General features: G+C 40.2%; 1 protein-coding gene across 2 annotated transcripts; it reads right to left on the reverse strand.

Moving 5' to 3' along the window:
* Positions 1–2719: 2719 nt before the first annotated feature.
* LOC108433770 lies at positions 2720–21814 on the reverse strand. 2 transcript variants are annotated; one of them, XM_037542195.1, is made up of 9 exons: positions 21745–21804; positions 14473–14780; positions 11064–11260; positions 10906–10969; positions 10390–10538; positions 10086–10291; positions 9540–9699; positions 8794–8904; positions 2720–3144 (listed from the first exon to the last, which is right to left on the reverse strand). In XM_037542195.1, the coding sequence occupies exons 1-9, from the start codon at positions 21745–21747 to the stop codon at positions 3038–3040; spliced, it is 1305 nt and encodes a 434-aa protein (XP_037398092.1). In that variant the 5' UTR covers positions 21748–21804; the 3' UTR covers positions 2720–3037. The 2 variants fall into 2 exon arrangements, with proteins under 2 accessions (XP_037398092.1, XP_017564041.1); XM_017708552.2 differs by lacking the exon at positions 14473–14780 and having other exon boundaries at positions 2721–3144; positions 21745–21814.
* Between the last annotated feature and the right edge of the window lie 1161 nt (positions 21815–22975).

Genomic DNA, 22975 nt, shown 5'->3' on the forward strand with positions numbered 1-22975 from the left:
CTTCACTGCATGTAGTCTGTTTTCTTGATCCTTGTGACCAGATTCAACAAACGCGAGTGCTGTCAAGTGAGGGATAGTAGAGCGCACTCAACAATATTGTGCTGCATTACAAGACTGCATACTTTCTGATTATCAGTTCATATTTAGTGATAGTAACAGCAACATAAACCCCTGGAGCAGAATTGAATATATGTATAGACATCACCAGTGGCCAGACCTGCGGTTCTTTCAGCGCCGCTATATATGTAGATGCAGGGTTGGCTCTAGAATATACAATTCCTAGGAAAGATTTAATTCCCAGATGAACCTAACTCATCTTAATTGACTATTTGGAAAAAAAAAGGAGTATTATCTTTTGATCTTAGATTGAAGTGTGTGATACATGCAGATATATGCATCCACACCCACGCAAATTTAAATATCTCTCACAAAGATTTGACTAAAACAACAATGAAATCTGAGATGCACATCATCTCTTAGGGCAATGGGTCCTGTCCTTGTGACCCCCTGTGTGCCCTTATTTTTAATTTCTATGTAAAACATTTTCTTTCTAGTTTCTAGTTAAGAGCTTTATTTTTTTTGCCTTCTCCGTGCTTTTACTCTACGCAACTATTCTAACAGTTTTTTTTAACTGCAATTCATTCAAAAGTCAAGCCACAAATACAAACTTTTTTTGACATTTAATTTTTTGGCTTTCACTGTAATGAATACTGTGCAGCTTTATAAAGTCACTGCAAAGTGCTTTCCTTCAAGAATGCTGATGGAGATAAGATCTGGATATTTGCTTCCTGAAAGAAAGAAAAAAACAATCCAATGATTCCTAATAATTTGTCAAAATGATGAGAAGTTCTGAAGGTAGCATATTAATACAGCAGGATGTATGGTACTGTATTAGGAGAAAGAACCTATAGTGAGGGAAAACGGGAATTCAAACACTTTTGTTTTTGTTATTTGTTACACTTTCAGACATTATTTGTGAAAATTTTGCATATATACACACTGAAAGTTCTAAGCATTCACAGATTGGAAAAGTTGTGCCCTGCTCTCCCCATCACAGATAAACACCATTCCTTAAGTAGCTTTTAGCTTTGTATCTCATGTAAATGCTTTTACATAAATGATTTGGATTTGGATTTGGAGTTGGGGTGGGGGTGATGCTGGGGTGGTTGCAGACTTCTCCTAATGAATCTAGAAGACTTAAGTCATCCCAGTTTTATTTTTCTAGAACAAAGCTTATAACTAACAATAATAAACAAGGTTTGGAGGTTTTTTCCTGTATTCAGTGACAAAATCTATTTGCAACCCTCTAAAAATTACATTTATAGAGCTTTTGTAATCAAGTTAATTGTATAATTTCCACAAAATATAGGCTGATGAAATATATTCATTTTATAGTAGGACAGCTTTGCCAAGCATATACAATGTATATGTCATACCCTCCAGGACCTTGTTAATGCTTTGGGTATGTTTCAGTACATATTATAATCTGTAGCACTGAACAAGATAGTTTGCTTTGCACTGAAAAACAGATACAGAGCAAACCCTTTAAGCTATTGTTGTTAATAATACTTGAGAAGACCTCTATGCCCATTTTAGGTCAATAAAGCGGTAAATGGAAGAAGGGTGTAGAGAACTTTGTTAAAGTACAGTGCAATTTATTAGTAAATGAAAAATGCACAGGTAGAAATCGTTATACAAAAGCATACATTCCAACTTAAAACCTATTCAGCCGATGCGCAGTTCTGATGACATAACTGTGGTCATGTTTGTGCAAGCCTGACCGCGTAGACGACTGTGCATTTTAGGGAAACACTGATCAAGTCAGAGCTAATTGTTCATTAGACACTCATTAGACTACACAAATGTATCCAGGTTGTGTTAAAAAAAATCACAACTACAAAGAGATGCTTAAACATCAGGCTACAAGATCACGTTCATGCAGATTCATTCATTTCTATAATACAAAAGATATCACACACAACAAAGCCTACATGGGATGTAACGATTACTTAATTAAAAATACCACTTACCAAAGACCAATGCAATATGTGCTCTTGTCCAAGATCTAACTGGTAGGCACAGCCTGCTCCACCCGAGCTCGTCTTACATTAGTCGAATAAAAACAGGAAATGACACTCAGTCCCCTTCCCCCACCAGAGCAGAACATGAACTTGGCGGGCAGGCGGGGGGGTGGTGGGTGGGGAAGCCACTTAATCTTAAACTATTATTTAAACTATATTTCTACTATGCACATTTTTATATTTTAAGAAATAAAAGACTAATCTCACAAAAAAGTGCCACTGAAATATTGAAAAGGATGAACTGATCTGCACCACAAATCAACACCATGAAGTTGTAGGACTAACGGTGCCTCATGTATGGTCATGACATCAGGTACGCTCTTAATAAAATGGGTTCATGTTACTATATAGGATCAATTTCTTTACTAATTAACCCTTGAACTCTGTATTTAAAGAGCGTAGCACAAATGGCATCGAGGTTTGTGTTCAGTTTTGCGACCTGACCACTCTAGTTAACCAACTGCTACCAGTGTAGGCTGTTTCCCTCTGTCAGCAACAAAATATGACATTTGACCAATGGTCCCCAAACATTTGCATACACCTGTATATCATTGCAGTCCAAAGAAAAACAAGCACCTTTTAAGTTTGAAGTATTTTTTTTATTATTCCAAGTAATTTTGGAGTATTTCAATTGATCTATTCATCATGAAATTCCACACAATGTAAATGGCAGCTGATTTTCTCTAATGATATAGAAAAATAAAAGTAAAAAAAATAGATTTTTTTTTGACAGTGGTGATATATATTGTACATAAAGATGTAATAGACAGTTTTTGTTTAATCCGAACAAGATTACACATACAACAGTAATTTTCTCTTCTTTTACATGACAGATATCACTTTGATTCAATAGATAAGTGTTAAAATTATTCATATTATAATAATGTACACAATGCTTTTGTTGTCACTGACAATCACTGTGACTTTCGAGAGCAGTTGGACTTCTTCAGTTCAAGTCATGGAAAAAAATAAGAGAGAATCATAGTATCCCGGTCAGCCCTGGTATCACAGGAATTGTCTGAGGCACTGACAGAAGTTACTGTTGGGTTTCCAATGTCATTATCTACAAAACAAGGAAAACAAAAAGTCATTCTTAGATTGTCCAATGATTTGATATTGATGCACATTCAACTGAAACTTTCACCCATATCTGAAGCTTATTTGTCAGCGCAATGGAGGCACAACTCATCAAACAACAGTGAAAGCCAAAAAATTAAACTTCAAAAAAAGTTTGTGTTTGTGGCTTGACTTTTGAATGAACTGCAGTTAAAAAAAGCAACCCAACTGAAGGACGACACATATGTTGGTTTTTCATGGAGGTTTTAAAAAGACCAAACAAATACACATACAGGAAAGCAGAAAACTGTACTTTTCTATTCTCAACCTTCCCCGGCCGGGTGACCGAGGTCCTTTCTGTGTGGAGTTTGTAAGTTCTCCACATGTCTGTGTGGGTTTCCTCCAGGTTCTCCGGTTTCCTCCCACAGTCCAAAGACATGCAGTCAGGCCAGTTGGACATGTTACATTGCCCTTGGGTGTGAGTGTATGAGTGATTGTGTATGTATGTCTGTCTGTCTGCCCTGCAATGGACTGGCGACCTGTCCAGGGTGTATCCTGCCTTCCGCCCAATGACCACTGGGATAGAAACCCTGAGGGAGACGCAGCTTAGAACATATGTGTGTGTGTGTGTGTGTGTGTGTGTGTGTGAGTGTGTGTGTGTGTGTGTGTGTATTCTCAACCTCTATCAGCACTGGTTGCTCAAGGTGCCATTGCAGTCAGGACTTAGTTTGCCTTAGTTTAAGCTGCTGTCTGGTGCCGTTTTGAAATACTATATGTGCAATTGCAAGTAATAAATATTGAACATACAAGCTTAAAGCCACAGGGAACCTGTGTTTTCCTCTTAAGTTAAGAATGGTTAAATTTGCTCTTATGGACACATGTACACAGTGTGTCCTGTAAATAACTATCCAATGCCCACAAAATTGCAGATTCTCCTTTTTTTGATGTATCAGGCTGATTTAACAGCCTCTTCGGTCTCCCCCTCTTGGAGAAATGTAATCCATCCGTTTGTTCAATCAGCAATTCCACCATTTCCTGGATGCCAGGAATCCAGTAATTAAGAACCCTACCATCTTTAGGACTTCACCATATAAAAGCTTTTTAGTGAGTCATGAACACAGTGGGGTGATTGAAGTTTCAGTTCTCCCATCTCCACTCATGCTCTTGTTGTTAGCTTGGCTTCAGTGGCATAACAGGCTAAAAGTGTTGGACTGAAGGCTGTCAATCACATGCTCATTAGAACATTAGGACCAGGCCCAGACAGTTCTCTGACAAGCAAATTTTTGTAATATTTTTTTTTTACTCAAACTTTGATCAATTTTTAACTCTAAAGACTGAATTTTTGTATCACACAATATTAAGTTAAGTTATGGCCTGGGCTTAGATGATGACATACTGGAAAAGGAGCTAGCTTGTATAGCTGTGCTTTAACCTGCTCGGGGCCCTGGGGCCCTTTAGTGATGGCAATCACAGAAAACAAATCAAATTTCACTCTATTAAAATGTCAGCTTAATTCCAGATAAGCCCATCACCCCTGAGCGTGTAGCTTAGTGCACTTACATTTGGTATTTTTATGCTAAATAAAGAAGATTTAAGCTTGATGCATTGTTGTTTGAAAAGATGCACCCAGTTGGACCTTACACTACAGTAAATTCCTTCAGCTAACTTAATTTAAATAGTTTTTGTCTTAGAAAATGCTTTTGGCAAAAATGGCTGTTTTTCTAAAATAATAATAAGTTCTGACTTTTACTGTATTAACTCTGCTCAAAGACTTGGTATATTAGCTCCACCATATAGTGCAGCAGCAGTACCTGCTACTTGCTTACTCAAATGTATTGATACTTCATGAATATCAATAGTCATACTTAATTGCCCTCTCCATGGATCACCACCTTATCGTGGTGGAGAGGTTTGTGTGCTTGAAGGACCCTAGGAGCTATGTTGTCTGGAGCAAAAGCTCCTGGTAGGGTCTCCCATGGCAAACTGGTCCTAGGTGACAGGCCAGACAAAGTGTGATCCATAACCACCCCTATGAGGACAACAAAACCGGACTTGTGTATCCTGCCCGGATCAGGGTTACCGGGGCCCCACCCTGGAGCCAGGCCTGGGGGAGGGGCTCGCCAGCGAGCGTCTGGTGGCCGGGCATTCACTCATGGTGCCCGGCCGGGCCCAGCCCGAAGGAGCTACATGAGTCCCCCCTCCCATCGACCCACCACCGATGGGAGGGGCAGTAGTAGGGGTGCGGTGCACTGTGGATCGGGCAGTGTCCGAAGGCGTGGGCCTTGGCGTTCTGATCCTCGGTTGCTGAAACTGGCTTTTGGAACTTGGAACGTTACCTCACTGGCGGGGAAGGAGCCTGAGTTGGTGCGCGAGGTTGAGAGATACCGGCTAGATATAGTCGGGCTCACCTCAACACACAGCTTGGGGTCTGGGTCCAATCTCCTTGAGAGGGGCTGGACTTTTTTCTTTTCTGGAGTTGCCCATGGTGAGAGGCGGCGGGCAGGTGTGGGCTTTCTCATAGCCCCTCGACTCGGCGCCTGTATGTTGGGGTTTTCTCCGGTGGATGAGAGGGTAGCTTCCCTACGCCTTCGGGTTGGGGAACGGGTCCTGACTGTTGTCTGTGCTTATGCACCGAACAGCAGTTCAGAATACCCAGCCTTCATAGAGTCCTTGGGAGGGGTGCTTGAAAGTGCTCCTCCTGGAGACTCGATTGTCCTACTGGGGGACTTCAACGCTCACGTGGGCAACGACAGTAAGACCTGGAGGGGTGTGATTGGGAGGAATGGCCTCTCTGATCTGAACCAGAGTGGTGTTCAGTTTTTGGACTTCTGTGCAAACCACAGTTTGTCCATAACGAACACCATGTTTGAACACAAGGATGTCCATAAGTGCACATGGCACCAGGACACCCTAGGCCGCAGTTCAATGATTGACTTTGTAGTCGTGTCAGCGGACTTGCGGCCTTGTGTATTGGACACTCTTGTAAAGAGAGGAGCTGAGCTGTCAACTGATCACCACCTGGTGGTGAGTTGGATCAGGTGGTGGGGGAAGATGCCAGTCAGACCAGGCAAACCCAAACGTATAGTGAGGGTTTGCTGGGAACGTCTGGCAGAAGAACCTGTCAGATTGATCTTCAACTCACACTTCCGTCAGAACTTTGACCAGATATCGGGGGAGGTGGGGGACATTGACTCAGAATGGGCCATGTTCCGCTCCTCCATTGTTGAAGCGGGTTACTGTAGCTGTGGTCGCAAGGTAGTTGGTGCCTGTCGGGGCGGTAATCCTCGAACCCGGTGGTGGACACCCCAGGTGAGAGATGCCGTCAAGCTGAAGAAGGAGTCCTACCAGACATGGTTGGCCTGTAGGACACCAGAGGCAGCTGTCAGGTATCGACAGGCCAAGCGATCTGCGGCTTCAGTCGTTGCCAAGGCAAAAACCCGGGTGTGGGAAGAGTTCGGTGAGGCCTTGGAAAGTGACTTTAAGTCGGCTCCGAAAAGATTCTGGCAAACCATCAGGCGACTCAGAAGGGGAAAGCAGTGTGCCACTAGCACTGTATATAGTGGAGATGGTGTGCTGCTGACTTCGACTGAAGACGTCATTGGGCGGTGGAAGGAATACTTTGAGGACCTTCTCAATCCCACCAACACGTTCTCCAGTGAGGAGGCAGAGTCTGGGGACACGGGAATAGGCTTGTCCATTACTGAGGCCGAAGTCGCTAAGGTAGTTAAAAAGCTCCTTGGCGGCAGGGCTGCAGGGGTGGATGAGATCCGTCCCGAGTTCCTCAAGGCTCTGGATGTTGTGGGGCTGTCTTGGCTGACACGCCTTTTCAACATTGCGTGGTGGTGCCACTGGATTGGCAGACTGGGGTGGTGGTGCCTCTTTTTAAAAAAGGGGACCGGAGGGTGTGTTCTAACTACAGGGGAATCACACTCCTCAGCCTCCCTGGTAAGGTCTATGCAGGGGTACTGGAGAAGAGAGTCTGGCTTATAGTCGAACCTCGGATTCAGGAGGAGCAGTGCGGGTTCCGTCCTGGTCATGGAGCACTGGACCAACTCTTTACCCTCTCCAGGATTCTGGAGGGTTCATGGGAGTTTGCCCAACCAGTCCACATGTGCTTTGTGGATCTGGAGAAGGCATTCGACTGTGTTCCCTGGGGTATTCTGTGGGAGGTGCTTCGGGGGTACGGGGTACATGGCTCTTTGCTACGAGCCATTCAGGCCCTGTACAAACAAAGCAGGAGCTTAGTTCGCATGGCCGGCAGTAAGTCAGACTCGTTCCCAGTGAGAGTTGGACTCCGTCAGGGCTGCCCTTTGTCACCGATTCTATTCATAATTTTTATGGATAGAATTTCTAGGCACAGTCAGGGGATGGAGGGTGTCCGGTTTGGTGACCTCAGGGTCACATCACTGCTGTTTGCAGATGATGTGGTCCTATTGGGGACATCAGGCCGTGAACTTCAGCTTTCACTGGATCGGTTTGCAGCCGAGTGTGAAGCGGCCGGGATGAGGATCAGTACCTCCAAATCCGAGGCCATGGTTCTCACGCGGGAAAGGGTGGAGAGCCCTCTCTGGGTCGGGGATGAGCTCTTGCCTCAAGTGGAGGAGTTTAAGTATCTCGGGGTCTTGTTCACGAGTGATGGTACAAGGGAGCGGGAGATTGGCAGGCGGATTGGTGCTGGGTCAGCAGTGATGCGGGCTCTTTACCGGTCTGTTGTGGTAAAGAAAGAGCTGAGCCATAAGGCAAGGCTCTCGATTTACTGGTCGATCTACGTTCCCACCCTCACCTATGGTCATGAGCTTTGGGTAATGACCGAAAGAACGAGATCGCAAATACAAGCGGCCGAAATGAGTTTCCTCCGCAGGGTGGCTGGACTCTCCCTTAGAGATAGGGTGAGAAATTCGGTCATCCGGGAGGGACTCGGAGTAGAGCTGCTGCTTCTTCACGTCGAGAGGAGCCAGTTGAGGTGGTTCGGGCATCTTGTTAGGATGCCTCCTGGACGCCTCCCTTGGGAGGTGTCACAGGCAAGTCCACTGGGGAGGAGACCCCGGGGAAGACCCAGGACATGCTGGCGTGACTATATCCCCCAGCTGGCCTGGGAGCGCCTCGGAATCCCTCCCAGGGAGCTAGTGGAAGTGGCTGGGGAAAGGGAGGTCTGGGCTTCATTGCTCAGGATGCTGCCCCCGCGACCCGAACCCCGGAGAAGCGGAAGATGATGGATGGATGGATGGATGGATGGATGGATGGATGGATGGATGGATGGATGGATGGATGGATGGATGGATGGATACTTAATTGCACATACACGTTTCAGAGGACAAGGAGTCAATTATGGCTATATATGGATATATGGCTAAGGAAAAAGGTGTTAAAGGTGTGCTAATGATGGAGTGATTAGGTGGTATAGCACAATCAGCACATGAAAGATCAAAGTTTGCCTCTCTGTTGAGGCAGGAACACCACTGTTATACTATAGAGCCCTTGGGCAAAACTACATTCATTTATCAATTAAAACCACTCTCTCAAAGAGCGGCACTTGAATGCATAAGATGTAGTTGCTTGGTGATTAAAGATGGAGTAGTTAGAAGTTCTTCAATAATAAGATCATAACTGAGACTAAAGAAAACTAAGAAAATTCAAGAAAATGTCTCTCACTGACCTTTTAAGTCTTTTAGTTTCTTCCTAGCATTCCGATCTGCAGCGAATCTCAGCCAGTTCTTGATTTCCTTTTCAGCGTCTGCATCATTTACTCCACGGTATAGTGCAGCATCTGAAAGAGAGGGCATAAGAATTCCAATTGACTTACAGTCTGACTGACGGAGTGATTTACAGTATTATATTGTTATAGTGTTAGGAGTCTTGCCCAAGGACTCTTATTGGAATAGTGTAGGTTGTTTCCTCCGGCAGAGGATCAAACCCCACTCTGGGGCGTGGGAAGCAGTGGTGTTAACCCTTACACTATACCAACCTACAGTAGATGGCACATGTCAAACTGGTACACACATAAATGCCTTTTTCACAGCTTCCCAGCTGAACTTTTTCCAGAGTATCACACTCCCTCTACCAGCAGGGTGCGATGCAGTGTGTTGTATCACATTTGTCTTACAACCATCTTTAAAAATTTACGTGACTTGTGCTACAGTAGTTCTTCGGTCAGTTCAGATCAGACAGGATTGCCTTCATTCTTGTGCATGATGTGGCCATAACGATTTACCCCTTTTTAAGGCACTTCATGCCTGCCCATTTCTCCTGCATGCAACATATGAAGTAAAATACCTGTTTGTTAACCATTTAATATATCCCAGAGCTTGACATGTGCCACTGTTACGATGTTTGGCTCACCTGTGTACATTTATCAAACATAAAAGTACAGGTGTGTAATAATTCAAGAAATAAGCAATTTACCTTTGATCACTTTGAGTAATTCAAGACCACCTATGGCTTGTTTATTTTTCCTTCCTTGCCAGTTGAATGACTCAGCAAGATCAACTGTCATAACTGCTTCCATTATCGTTCTCACAATCTGTTTCGCACCAAAGCCTCCAAGTCCTGACAAGTAATCTATCTGTGAAAAAGTAAAAGAATAAAATGTAATGTAAAAAAGTAATTAAAAATACAAAATTTCCATTCACTATAATGTCTTGATTTTGCCATTGGTTTGACTCCATTGTTTTGTTTTATTTTATGAAGTTGCGCAAGGGACTTAAGTCTTCCAAATGACTGAAGTCATTCAAAGGAAACTGCTTTTATGTTGGCTAGAAAATTAAGCAATCTTTCAAATATAATGTGGATAGAAAGAGGTCAGACATGCTAAACTCATGGTGTAGTTTTAAATCAGTGCAGAGCTCACTTGTATATATTGTATATATCAGTCTTAAAGGCAGAGTAACAAAAAAAGCTGATTAATTATTTGAGATAATGAAAGATTTTTTCAGTGCAGCTTTCACTTACGCAAGTTTGCCTAGTCTTCCTGTCTTTGAGCTTATTTTCAATTATGTAAAGTTCTTCATGGCTATTAAGTGGCAGTTTGGCCTGGAGTGTTTCTGACGGCATGCTTGTGCATCCGTCAGATCTGCTGAGTAATGCTTTCAGCATGTTGGAATTTTCTTGGACTTTGTTGTTGATTTCTCTCAGCAATTTTAAGAGGTTTTGACTATCTGTTGAGAAAACATATATTATAGTTTGTTTTGAAATGCTGAACATGAACAGAGAATGCATGGAATGTTTTTCCCTTTGACCATTTGAAACTGCTGACCATTTGAGCTGGAGCCAGGGAGTGCAGCTGGACGTTTGGACCCAGCCTTCAGAGTTGGCCAGGATGGTACAGGTGGCATTAGGAACGAATCTGAACTCTTCTCTGGTTGTAGTTTCCTTCTTTTTAGAGGTACTGCTCCAAACGGTAACCTTTACCATAAATAGATTGGCATTATTGTTGTACCAAAAATTAAGATGAAAAACAATACAACATATTTTATATTGTCAAAGTTAATCCTAATGTAAATTGCAGAACTATGAGATGATATAAGGTACATTTCATCTCTTTAGTTTAGATTTTGAAACTTTGACAATGTTTACATACTACATCAAATTCTTTTATTTAAAAAAGCAGGGACAATTAGGTTTCACATGACATGAGAATGATTTGTGTGCTGTTGGAATACAGTCTTCTAGTTTAAATTTCCATCCAGGTAGATTTAAAAGAAGACAGAAATCAGAAATAGAAATAAAAGAATCACATTTCTCTTGTAGCCAAATTCACAACTGCACTTACCCCTCCTTCTGAACTTTTGAGCCAATAAGTTCTCGCTGTATTTTCTGTGCATCAGCATAGGTGCCTTGGGGGAAAAATGAACATGCCTTTTCTCTTTCTGAAGCATTTTTGGAAATCATAAGCATTTACAAATCAGGATTTTAATGTTCAACTCATACCATATTCTCCATTGAAAGTGACATCAATTTTCTCCCACTGAGCCAAAGGTGGAGATCTCTTCATAAGAGCTGCTTTGAAATTTTCAGGTGATTTATATGGTGGCCAGTAGGATTGCTTTCTGTCCTCAGTCAACCAGTTTTTTGCTACCACCACCACTTCCCCCGAGGTCAAGGTAACTACTGCATACATGGTTTGCCTAAAGATATGAGACAAGACAGACAGGTTAGAGTATTGCACTAAAATGAAGTCATTTTGTGACCACAAACATCTGCAGCATTATGAATCAAAATTGCCTATGGAAGCCTGTTGTATGAGCCAAAAAATGGTGATCTTGTATTTGCTAATAATGAAAAAAATTCTCACAAATGAAAATTAAAAAATTTTCATAATTGTGAATTTATCTTTTTAAAATCTTTGATTAATATTGTGAATGTGATTTAATATCCAGTATTAACGACTATATTATTGATTATAGTCATTTAAAAATGGTTTGGCCTGGCTTTCCCAAAAGCTCAGTGTAAAGGAATTGATCCAATCCAAGTGTCTTTGGATTTTAAAGAGATATTCTAAAGCATCAAGCATGAGATGAATGTATATGAGCAAGCACAGTGCAAAATATGCTTCAATATATTCTTGCAATACAAGTGAAATTAATATTAATATTTTACTATGACTATATCTATTTCCATATTGAACTGCAAATTGAACTGTCTACTAGCTGCAATGTGCTTTTGAGGTTTAAAAGCCACAATCAAACAGTGTCAAAGAAGCTTCGGCAAAAGTTCAATGACGAAATCTTGGTTCATAGTCAGTCAAATGTTTAACCTACACTATACACCTGACTCAGCACAAGAGAAGCTTTTTAATTAGTTACTGAGTTGAATTAAGTCCAAAACAAAGTCCCTCTACAACCCCAATTCCAATGAAGTTGGGATGTTGTGTAAAACATAAATAAAAACATAATACGATGATTTGCAAATCCTCTTCAACCTATATTCAATTGAATACACTACAAAGACGAGATAATTAATGTTCAAACGGAGAAACTTTCTTGTTTTTTGCAAATATTCACAAAACTGTGTACAAAAGTAACTCCATTAAATTCAAACCATAATAAATTGCCTCCTTATCTACTTACAAACACAAATCTGTTCTGAACTGAAAGTTTGTTTGTTTGTACCCCTGAATGAATTCAACCAGTGCTTGCTCTGAATTCTTCTACTCAATTCCTATTCCAAATAAATCCAGACTGTGCCCACTCTGAATTAATCCCGCCAATTCCCCCTCAGAGTGAACCCAATCAGTGCCCAAATAAATCCAATCAATAACCTCTCTGACTGATCCCACGAAATGCTCACCCTAAATTAATGCAGCCTATATCCATTCAAGATTAGTCCAACCAAAGCCTGCAATATGAAATATCATGAAAATGTTGTTAAAAACAACAGCTTGTCTGTTTCTGTCTTGATGACATCATTAAGTCAATTAATTTACATCACTATTTTAAGTAATCAGTGTTTGTCCATTTTGGCATCAAAATTATTTGAAGATATCTTCTGGTTCTTTTTTGACAGAAATGAAAGTCAAACTAAAGCCTTTGAATTAGGAAAACTGTTACAATTGATAATGCCACCCACATTATATCAGTAACCCTTCCTAGTCTTTTACCTGCTTGGATCACCTGCCTCTTGTTTTAAAGAGATTACCATACAGTTTATACAGAAAACTTGTGTCTTTAATGTACTTTTAGCAACCGTTAGTTGAGTCAGACAACTAGTAAACTAAACATCACACTTATGCCAGGTGGTCAAATTCAGTAAAAAACCTATTTCCACAGATAGACACAAACTCCAATAGATACCTCTGCAATAGAATGTTTTAAATCACTTCTGATTTAACAGCATAAATAGTGGTACTTGTGGGATAACAAAATTAAAACATCTATTTATGTAGTTAAAACATCAAGAAACATAAGAAACAAACAACCAAAATGTTCATGGCACTGAACTCATTATATTTCTCACCATGGCTTATCAGATTGAATAGTTCAATGGATGTCACAAAGACTACTAAACGGTTTATATTCCTATCAAATTACAACACTGGTGCTTAATTCCTTGTAGAAGGTAACAGATATACCATTTAGTCTTGGGGTGTCAGACAAATGCAGAGACTCAATGGTTGTAACAATGTTAACCTCCGTAATCAAATGGGGGTTGTCTTCATTACCAAAAAAATCACAATCCCAAATTCCTTTTTATGATGCAGCAGCTGACTGATGTATTGTATCTCTTGATCTTTTATGCAAGGGATCACAGGAACATTGTTAACCACCAAAATCAGAGTCCAAAGTCCGAATCTGATTACTATAGCCGTAGTAATTAGCATACTTAGAACATAAATGTGTGAGTTCTCTACATTCTCATTCATAAACCACTGCTGCAATGTTTTCCCAGCTATGATGACTTCTGCTGTGTTGGATGTAAGAAATGGGTCTATTGTTAGCCATGTCACAATAATGTATTAAGATACAAGCCTCAAATTATATGATACAATTACAAACCACACCAGATATACAACAGACTTCAGAATCTCAACAACTATCAAAAAACACAGGATCCATGGCCAAAGACACCAGAATAAGACTTAGAATCAGCCTAAGACACAGCCTCAGCTCCAGACCTCAAGCCTTGAGACACAGGCTCTTAGACTCCAGTACAACTCCAGATTTTCACCCATGTGATTCAGTTTCCATGTATGTGAATATCCTTTTAATGTACTTTTTAATTCATATTTATCAGCACAAAGTCAAAAGATGTGTGTGTGTGTTTAAATTTGAAGTGAACATTCGTACTGGAAATTAAATAACAAAATGTACAAGTAATGATGATTGGGCTTGAATTGGACCACAACACAAAAAGCTAATTACTTCTTACCATAGACTTATCACAGCTATAATACTGTATATTTACAGATAATAATGAAGCTCATAATGCTGAGCATTAACGGTCTTGTCTTTGCACTCCTTTTGTTTAAATACAGGTGCAAATGGATTTACAAATCACTGTTTTCTGCTTGTTATTTGCATTTCACATATTTCACAGTTTATCTGCCTTTGTCCGAACTATTTTGGAACAGAGGTTTGTTAGTCAAGGTGATGAGGACCTGGATGAGCTCGCTTTTCATATATTTGTAACAATATTAAATGGAAAACAGCAATTCAGGATTAAGTATGCACCTACTTTAAACTTTTCTTTTTTTACTTCTACTTTTAGAGTATTTGTATATTTAACACCCTGCTTTATTTGCTCTTCTTCTGATGTTGTTTCTGGCATTCACGGAGGCAACATAATTTCATTCTTTAAAAAATAAATGTCCAAGTTTATCCTCTATTTGTGGTGTCCTTACCTATGATGAAAAGTAGGCCTCAGCACTGAATCATCCTCATGGAATTCATCCTCCACATACCTCATACTCACGTCTTCATGGTCACTCTCTTGGTAAGTTCCATCAGATTTGTCCCGCTCAGACCAGTTTTCTACCCCATCTTCATCTCCACTAGTGAAATGTTTTTCATTGTCCGATTCAAACTCCACGTCCCAATTTTCAAATTCATACTGAAACCCATTCTTTCTTGAACGTACCACAATGTCACTCATCCCAAGGTCATTTGACAGGTTCATCAGTGTAGCCTCTATCGTGTCTTGATCTTCCACCTGAACACAGATAATTATGCTTTGTCTGAAAACAAGAATTCTGTGCTGCTCTATATGCCCAATCAGATTTGAGGAAATGCTCTTCAAAATGAGAGTCAAGAGAACTGGAGTTAGGGGACAGCCCTGGCACAGCTGTTTGTATGACTCTGGAGAACATTCAGTATGTCTGATGAGGTTTTCCAACATTATAAAGTCTTGACACCATGCAGAATTCAACCGTTTTTGTTCCTCTAAAGCATTCTTGATGTAGGACCACTTTACTCTGGGGCATAATGTTTTGAATGTTATCCAGAAAGAGGGTAAACCATCTGATTTCTGCCTCTTGGGCTCAGACTCCAAGTGGTCACCTATGCGTCGCGCTAGAATGCTTGCAATAATAAGATAGTCAACATTGAAAAAGTGCTGACCAATGTGAGGCTCTTGGACTGAATCACAGAAATGAGCTTTTTGGAAGTCAAATGACCCACTGAGCATCTTGCTGTAGAGAACTTTTAAGTATGGAATTAGATCTTGAGCTAATTCCTTGTAGAAGGTCACAGATATACCATCTGGTCTTGGGGTGTCAGACACTTGCAGAGACTCAATGGCTGTAACAATGTCAACCTCCGTAATCACATGTGGGTTGTCTTCATTACCAGACAAATCAGCTTGCACAATCCCAAATTCCTTTTTTTGATGCAGCAGCTGACTGATGTATTGTATCTCTTGATCTTTCTTGCAAGGGATCACAGGAACATTGTTAACCACCAAAATCAGAGGCTTATGATCTGGCCTCTGCAAGTGGCTTATTTCACAATGTTTAATGCGCCACATGCATTCCTCCGGTATGAAGAAATAATCCAGCCTTGACATGATGTTGTTTTTGTTGAATGTGTAATTCCGTGTCACTGGGTTCATTCTTCTCCAGACATCTAGCAGTTGAAGAGATTTCATGAATCTTTCTATACAGTGGCGGAGTTTATTGTGGGCTGGGTTGTTTGTCACCTTACTGGGACTGAATTTAGTTTCTTTGTCAATGAAGGGATTCAGCACAGTGTTGAAATCTCCTCCGATTACAAGCATTCCTGAGGCCATGCGCTGCAGATACTTGGACAACTGATCAAGAGTTTTCATGTCTTTATGATGGTTATACACACTAACAAGTGTGTAAGGCTGACCTTGTAATTTACATTTCAGTACAAGATAAGCTCCGTTAATGTCCTTCTCATGACTGAAGATTTTAAAATCTAGTGTGTTCCTCAATAGTATAGCTGAGCCTTTTTGAGATGAAGTGTACTGAGTGAAATAAATCTTCCATTTATCTTCAATGTCCAAACTGTGTTCATTTCCTGCACCAATGTGAGTCTCTTGTAGGAAAATAACATCTGCATTATACACCTCTTGAAATTTCTGAAACTTCTTTTGCTTCAGTCCATTGATGTTCAAAGTCACAAATGTAATAGTCTTTGCTGTGGCCATTGAAGGACTTGATTACTGTGCTACTATAAAGAATGAGGAAATAGCAGACTACATAATTGAATTGTCTTTAACCTAAATTATAAGCAAGCCCAACCACAACCTGAAAAAGAAGTAAGAAAACATGCCTTAGATTTACAAAAATCAAAGAAGGAAAGGAAGAAAAATTGCCTTATGATAGCAAAGCCATGCTGAACATGTTGGAGATGGAGCATGTAGGGCACTTTGATGTTCATGGAATGCTAGGGTAAGATTTCACACTACCCCTTGTCCTCAGATGGACTTCTGTGCATCCATTAGTTGGTGCAGCAGTGTTCGCTGGTTGGTTTTGATAAGTTACATATAACGTTGAGTATAACTTGTTGCTAACAACATAAAGTTTGAAGTTCTATTTTAACTTTTGTGCCAGCAGTGTTTTAGTATCTGATGGAGTTTTCCTGTTCAAAAATACAACTGCAGTGTACTGGTGTAACATCCTGTCTTTCACTGTTCTTCTCTTTCTGTATTTCTGTCTTTGTTTCCATTCACTAGTGTGTCTTGTTGTGTGCATTTTGTGGTTTAGGTCTGTGTCTCTGTGCCTCTCGTCATCTGTTTCACCTGTCTGTAGTCTAGCCCTGCCCTATCATTAGCCCCAGGTATTTTTCATGTGTTCTTTGTCTATTCATTATCCGTGGTATGGTCTGTTCCTTGCTTGGCATTGTTTGTAGTGTGTTTTGCTGATTCTTAATTCCAGTTGTCCTTCCTATGTATTTTATTCTCTGTTTTTGGTTGTTTTTTTTTTCTTTAGTAGTTTCTTTGCTCAGGAGAAAGAACTGAAGTATCTGGAAAACTCACTCGCCTATCATGCAGGGAAACCTCTTTTGTTGCCTTCTACAGTTGCAATTCCACGTGAGAACAGTGGGGAAGAAGCCTGCGATAGTTTTATTGTGTAGTCAACTATTTATTTTCAGCACTTAGCTTTCCCTACCCCTCCAGGCTGTATAAAGGTGCTTTTTATAAGGTCTCTTTTGCAAGGAAAAGCTTTGTAGTGGGCAGACATCATTTTATCTAACAGGGCAACAGAGGCACTTTCGAAAGATTTTTTAAACTGGTTTCAAGCACGGTTTTCCAGCCTGTGTCTCCTCCTGAGGCCTCTGTGGATAACGCAGCAGGCCTAGCGGCCGCTGATAACATCTCCTGCTCTGTCTGTGGCCTCAAGTTCTTGCTCTGTGCTGGGCCCCCTAGAGTAGCCTGGAGACAGTAGCCTGTCTCCAGGCTACTCTAGCTCTGGTTTGTTCTGGCTCCCAGCATCCTGCTCCAGTGCTGGCCTCCCAGCATGCTGCTCCGGCCATGGAGCGGGATATGGGGAGGTCAGTGCTGGAGCGGCATGCTGGGAGGCCAGCAGTATTGGCTATATGCCATGTTCCATAGTCTGTTCATGAAAAGATGAACATGAGACGATGTACTAGAATTTTAGCTTTTATTTTCTGATAACTTGGCACATCTAGTTCTAACAACTGTGGCACCTTTTATATACCCTTGTTTTTCAAGTGAGCAAATATATTGGAATGTGTCCTGACACCCAACAGGTGTCTTGTGTTTCCCAAATGTGCCCTGTTTGATTTTTTTTTTGAACATTTAATAACTCTGAATCTCTGCCCTATGTTAGAGCCCATTGGTTTCACCTGTGAAGACTACATTTTTTTTGTTAAAAAAGATCAACTTAAAGACCAGAAAGGGGGAAAATGAACAGAAAAGCAAGCAATTAAGAACCTAATAAAATAAGGAAAATTAATCAGAGCCATCGTATAAGCATTGGGCATAATCAGTATAGAAAAGAAGGAAACCACTGATGTACTAACAACCAGCCATCAAACCGGTCAGCCAAGGAAAACAGCAGCAGTTGATGACAGAAACATTGTGAGAGCTGTGAAGACCCACCTAAAACAATCACATCAACAACTTCTAAAGGGAAGGGGTGAAGGTATCACTTGAAAAGCAGAAATACCATACCACTCCTGAGCAGTAAGAACTGGACAGCCAGAGTGGAATTCACAAAGAAACACAGAGATGAGCTACAAAAGGAGAGTGCCCAAAACAAATAAGACCTGAACTAAAAGCCTGGAAAGGAACCACAAAAGAAAAATGCAACAGCGGGTCACCAGCTTGATGCAGTAAGCAAGGGACATGCAACCAATAGACCAAATGTAGAACTTAACATAGATGAGATATGGAGAGGCTGAGGAATTGGGAAAACCAAGCTTTGCCACTGTATTCCACTATTAAATAGTCTAAGAAAACTTTTATTACCTTGTCTATAAGACAGTATTGTGTTTAAGTCAGAGATCACGCTTCAGTTATTTAATTTCCATTTGAAACTGCAATTAAGTACATGGTATTAATTTACAGTGTCAGGACGAAAGCAGAAAAATTATAAAAGCTTCAAGAACTAAATATAATTTTTAGGTAACACTTTACAACACAGGGCAATATATTAATTAATGTGGTATTTTAAGCACCAACGCCATCACTTTACATGTTCATTATGTTCATACAGGTCTTCATGATAGTCATCACCTAAATGGTGGAAAAAAATAGTGAGTCACCATAAGAGTGCTACATATTTAGCATTACTAAAATATTACATGATGTTTGTGCTCTTCGTGTCCCTTAATTATCACTGTTGTGTTGATGAGGAAATAACTACAATTGCCATTAAATGGCAAATGTTTTTTTTTTTTAATCTAGCTTTCTCAAAATTCTGCCGAATGAAACATGGAAGGCATTTAACTCGTCATGTGTAGCAGCATTAAAGTGCACCAAAGCCATGCTCAGCCTTATTCAGTACAAGCAGAAAGAAACAAACCAGCTCCCAGTATCACGGAAGGATCTTCCCAAACCTCAATTAGAACCAAGCCGCAAAAGCCCATGCCCAGTGGGAAGCTCCATAAAGGATATTTTTTTCAGGCACCTGGCAGCGCTAATGATGAGCCAGTTTGCACAACCCCAATTCCAATGAAGTTGGGACGTTGTGTAAAACATAAATAAAAACAGAATATGATGATTTGCAAATTCTTTTCAACCTATGTTCAATTGAATACACTACAAAGACAAGATATTTAATGTTCAAACGGATAAACTTTGTTGTTTTTTGCAAATATTCACTCATTTTGAATTTGATGCCTGGAACATGTTCCAAAGAAGTTGGGACAGGGGCATGTTTACCACTGTGTTTCTGGGTGTTGTTGATTTAAGGCTTTTGCTTTGCATGGCAGAGTTTTAACTTGCACTTGTAGATGGAGCGACGAACTGTGTTCACTGACAGTGGTTTTCTGAAGTGTTCCTGAGCCCATGTGGTAATATCTGTTACAGAATGATGTGGGTTTTTAATGCAGTGCCGTCTGAGCAATTTAAGGTCACGGGAATTCAATGTTGATTTTCTGCCTTGCCGCTTACTTGCAGAGATTTCTCCAGATTCTCTGAATCTTTTGATGATATTATGGACTGTAGATGATGAAATCCCTAAATTCCTTGCAATTGCATGTTGAGAAACGTTGTTCTTAAACTGTTGGACTATTTGCTCACGCAGTTGTTTACAAAGTGGTGAACCTCGCCCCAACATTGCTTGTGAATGACTGAGCCTTTCAGGGATGCTCCCTTTATCCCCAATCATGACACTCACTTGTTTCCAATTAACTTGTTCACCTGTGGAATGTTCCAAACAGGTGTTTTTTGAGCATTCCTCAACTTTCCCAGCCTTTTGTTGCCCCTGTCCCAACTTCTTTGGAACGTGTTGCAAGCATTAAATTCAAAATGAGTGAATATTTGCAAAAAACAATAAAGTTTATCCATTTGAACATAAATATCTTGTCTTTGTAGTGTATTCAATTGAATATAGGTTGAAAAGGATTTGCAAATCATCGTATTCTGTTTTTACACAACATCCCAACTTCATTGGAATTGGGGTTGTATTTCCAGATGAGGTTTGGAACTCTACATTTATTGAGTTGTCAGAGTGTTGGTGACTTTTATGCACTATGTGCCTCAGCACTCGGTGACCCCGCTCTGTAACTTTACGTGGTCTGACACTTTATGCCTGCGTTGCTGTGCTTCCTAAATGCTTGTGCTTTCCGATAATTCCACTCATAGTTGACCGTCTAGGAGGAAAGAAACTTCACAGACTGATTTGTTGCAATGATAGCAACCTCTCACAGTACCACACTCAAATTCAGTGAGCTCTTCAAAACGACCCGTTCTTTTATACACCTGTAGCAATGGGCCTTAAACACTTGAATTTAATGATGAAGAGGTGTGTCCCAATACTATTGTCCATGTTATGTGTTTGTGTGTGCATGCGTGCGTGCATGTGTTTGTGTGTGTGTGTGTGTGTGTGCGTGCATGTGTGTGCATGCATGTGTGTGTGTGCATTGCGTGATTCATACTTGAAACTTTCATTTACTGGGAACTGCTACTACTGTCTTGTTTCACTTTCAATTTACTTAAGTTTCCATTTCTGAGAGGCATGCATTTAGAAGCATTTTCTTATAGCAATACCCAGTATAACAGCAGAAACATATTTAGATATCCATGTAAAAATGTATTTAATGGCTTTAAGAGTTAAAAGGGTAACTAACTCATTTAGGCTGTGTGATCCGTTACTGCATTGAGCAGCCGTTCTTGTTGGATCTTGCAATAGCACTGGAATATATTTCTTGTTATGCTGTCAGCTGTCCTACAGCACTGAATGTAACTGATTGACACCTAAGGGATGGCACTGATATCACTGATATTCACAACTTTGGGTGAGGCACTGATATTACTGCTCACAACATCAGAGAACTCTCATTCATGTGCTGTAGATGCCACCACAAAATGCTAAAAACATGAATGTATGGATGATTTATGAACAACAAGTGTCGAAATGCAGAACCATATGAAGCAAGGGCTGCTCAGCCATGATAGTAGCGGGTTTTGTGTGAAATAAGCAGCTACTACATCAAGGAGGATCTCCCCTCAGACTTATGTACTTTTTACGACTTGAAATGTGAGTGCAGTTAACTCTGCAGCTAACGGGTAAAACAAGACATTTTCTATCACATATGGTTAAAGCAACTTTATAGGTTTTACTGCTGAAGTGTCAGATGTTATGACACACAGTTCTCCACGGCAAGGCTATACCTGTTCTAAAGAGAAGATAATCTTCTTTAAGCAATACAACCAGTTATCTAGTTATAGCAACAACACAGTAATAGACAGTTTACATGTATAGCCAAAAAAACCTCTCAAAACCTGAAGAATATTGTAGAAATACATCTGAAAATAATAAGGCCATCAAACAATTTGTGCATAAAATAATACCAAAAGAAATTCCTTACTTAACTCATCTTGTTTTAAAATCCTTAGCTTATTTAAGAGATCAAACTGTCCTTTTCCCTTTGTGTGCAACAATAAACTTGTCTGAAGACACCAAGTATCTCAAATATCTCAGTATATATGTGAATATCAGAAAAGATTGAAAGACAAAACTTACCATTTGTCCCCGTCCATAATGTGGAAGCAGTTGAATGAAATAAACTGTCCTGCCTGCATGTCATACAGCTTTAATGTAAAGTGAAAGAATGAAGGTGTGGTGTATTTATTCATGCAGGGAGGTGGGTTGTCCTTGTAGCTTAACGTACTATTGGGGAAATGGCCTGAGGGAGGGCCCATGCAATCTGACTGAAACACCACACAGGCCTCATGGACACAAACCCAGAGATGAGAACTTGATAAAAGCTGTATTTTCTAAATGAGCTATGGTACCTCATTTATTTATTTATTTATTTATTTGTTTGGTTGCTTTTTGGCAGTTCACAATGACATGTAGGAACTTTAGGAGGTACTTCAGGGAAATATGAGCTCCTGGAGCTGTAGCTTCAGCTAAGTGCCCCAGATGTATTGACATCCTCAAAAGAAATGAGAGGGAAGAGTCAATAAAAAACATCTTCAACATTCATTCATCCTGTACATTTTCTTTTTCCAGTTCCCTTTATTACATAGTTGTAGTGCTATACTGAGTTTTGTGTTGTTTTGTTTCTTATTTCTTCTATTTGAATTTATTATTCTGAATCTATTGTACAGCACTTTGGAATACATTTGTTAATAGGTGTTTTTAACAAGCTTAAGCAGAGTAACCAAGTTGTGATAAAAAGTGTGAAACTTTGGAAATAATCTGTACTTCTGCTGGACTGGTTTTAAAAATGTGCTTTGCTCTTCATTAAGTCATAATAATACATATCAACTGCCTGATTTAGGATCACACTACTGTTATAAAAAATTATCATTTTCTTATTAATTATAGGGTTTAACTTTGCAAGCCCCTTTTCTTTAAAGCATTTCAGAACACAAGAGTTGCAAAACTGTCAATCATCTTATGCTCATAATCACTCAAACATACCACTGAAGCAGTTTTTGTTTTGCATTCAGGTTACACTACTGAATATGCCGCTCCTAGAGATAAAAAAGATTACCTGCACTCTTGTGGTGAGGAAAGTTGAAAGGATTACAGCAGAGGTCATCATTTCCAGAGGAGCTAAGAAATCATCTATACTTGATAAATGATGCACTATTTGGCTGTTGAGGCTAGAATTTCAAAACTTTCATAGCAAGCACACTATTCAAAGAGTACAAAGCCATTTGGGATTCAGCCTGGGTTTCACGTGACTTCTGACGGAGACATGAACAGGTTCTTACTTCATCAATATACTCAGCACTGCATGTGA

The sequence above is a fragment of the Pygocentrus nattereri genome, chromosome 1 (assembly GCF_015220715.1).
Source record: "Pygocentrus nattereri isolate fPygNat1 chromosome 1, fPygNat1.pri, whole genome shotgun sequence".
Lineage (NCBI taxonomy): Eukaryota > Metazoa > Chordata > Actinopteri > Characiformes > Serrasalmidae > Pygocentrus > Pygocentrus nattereri.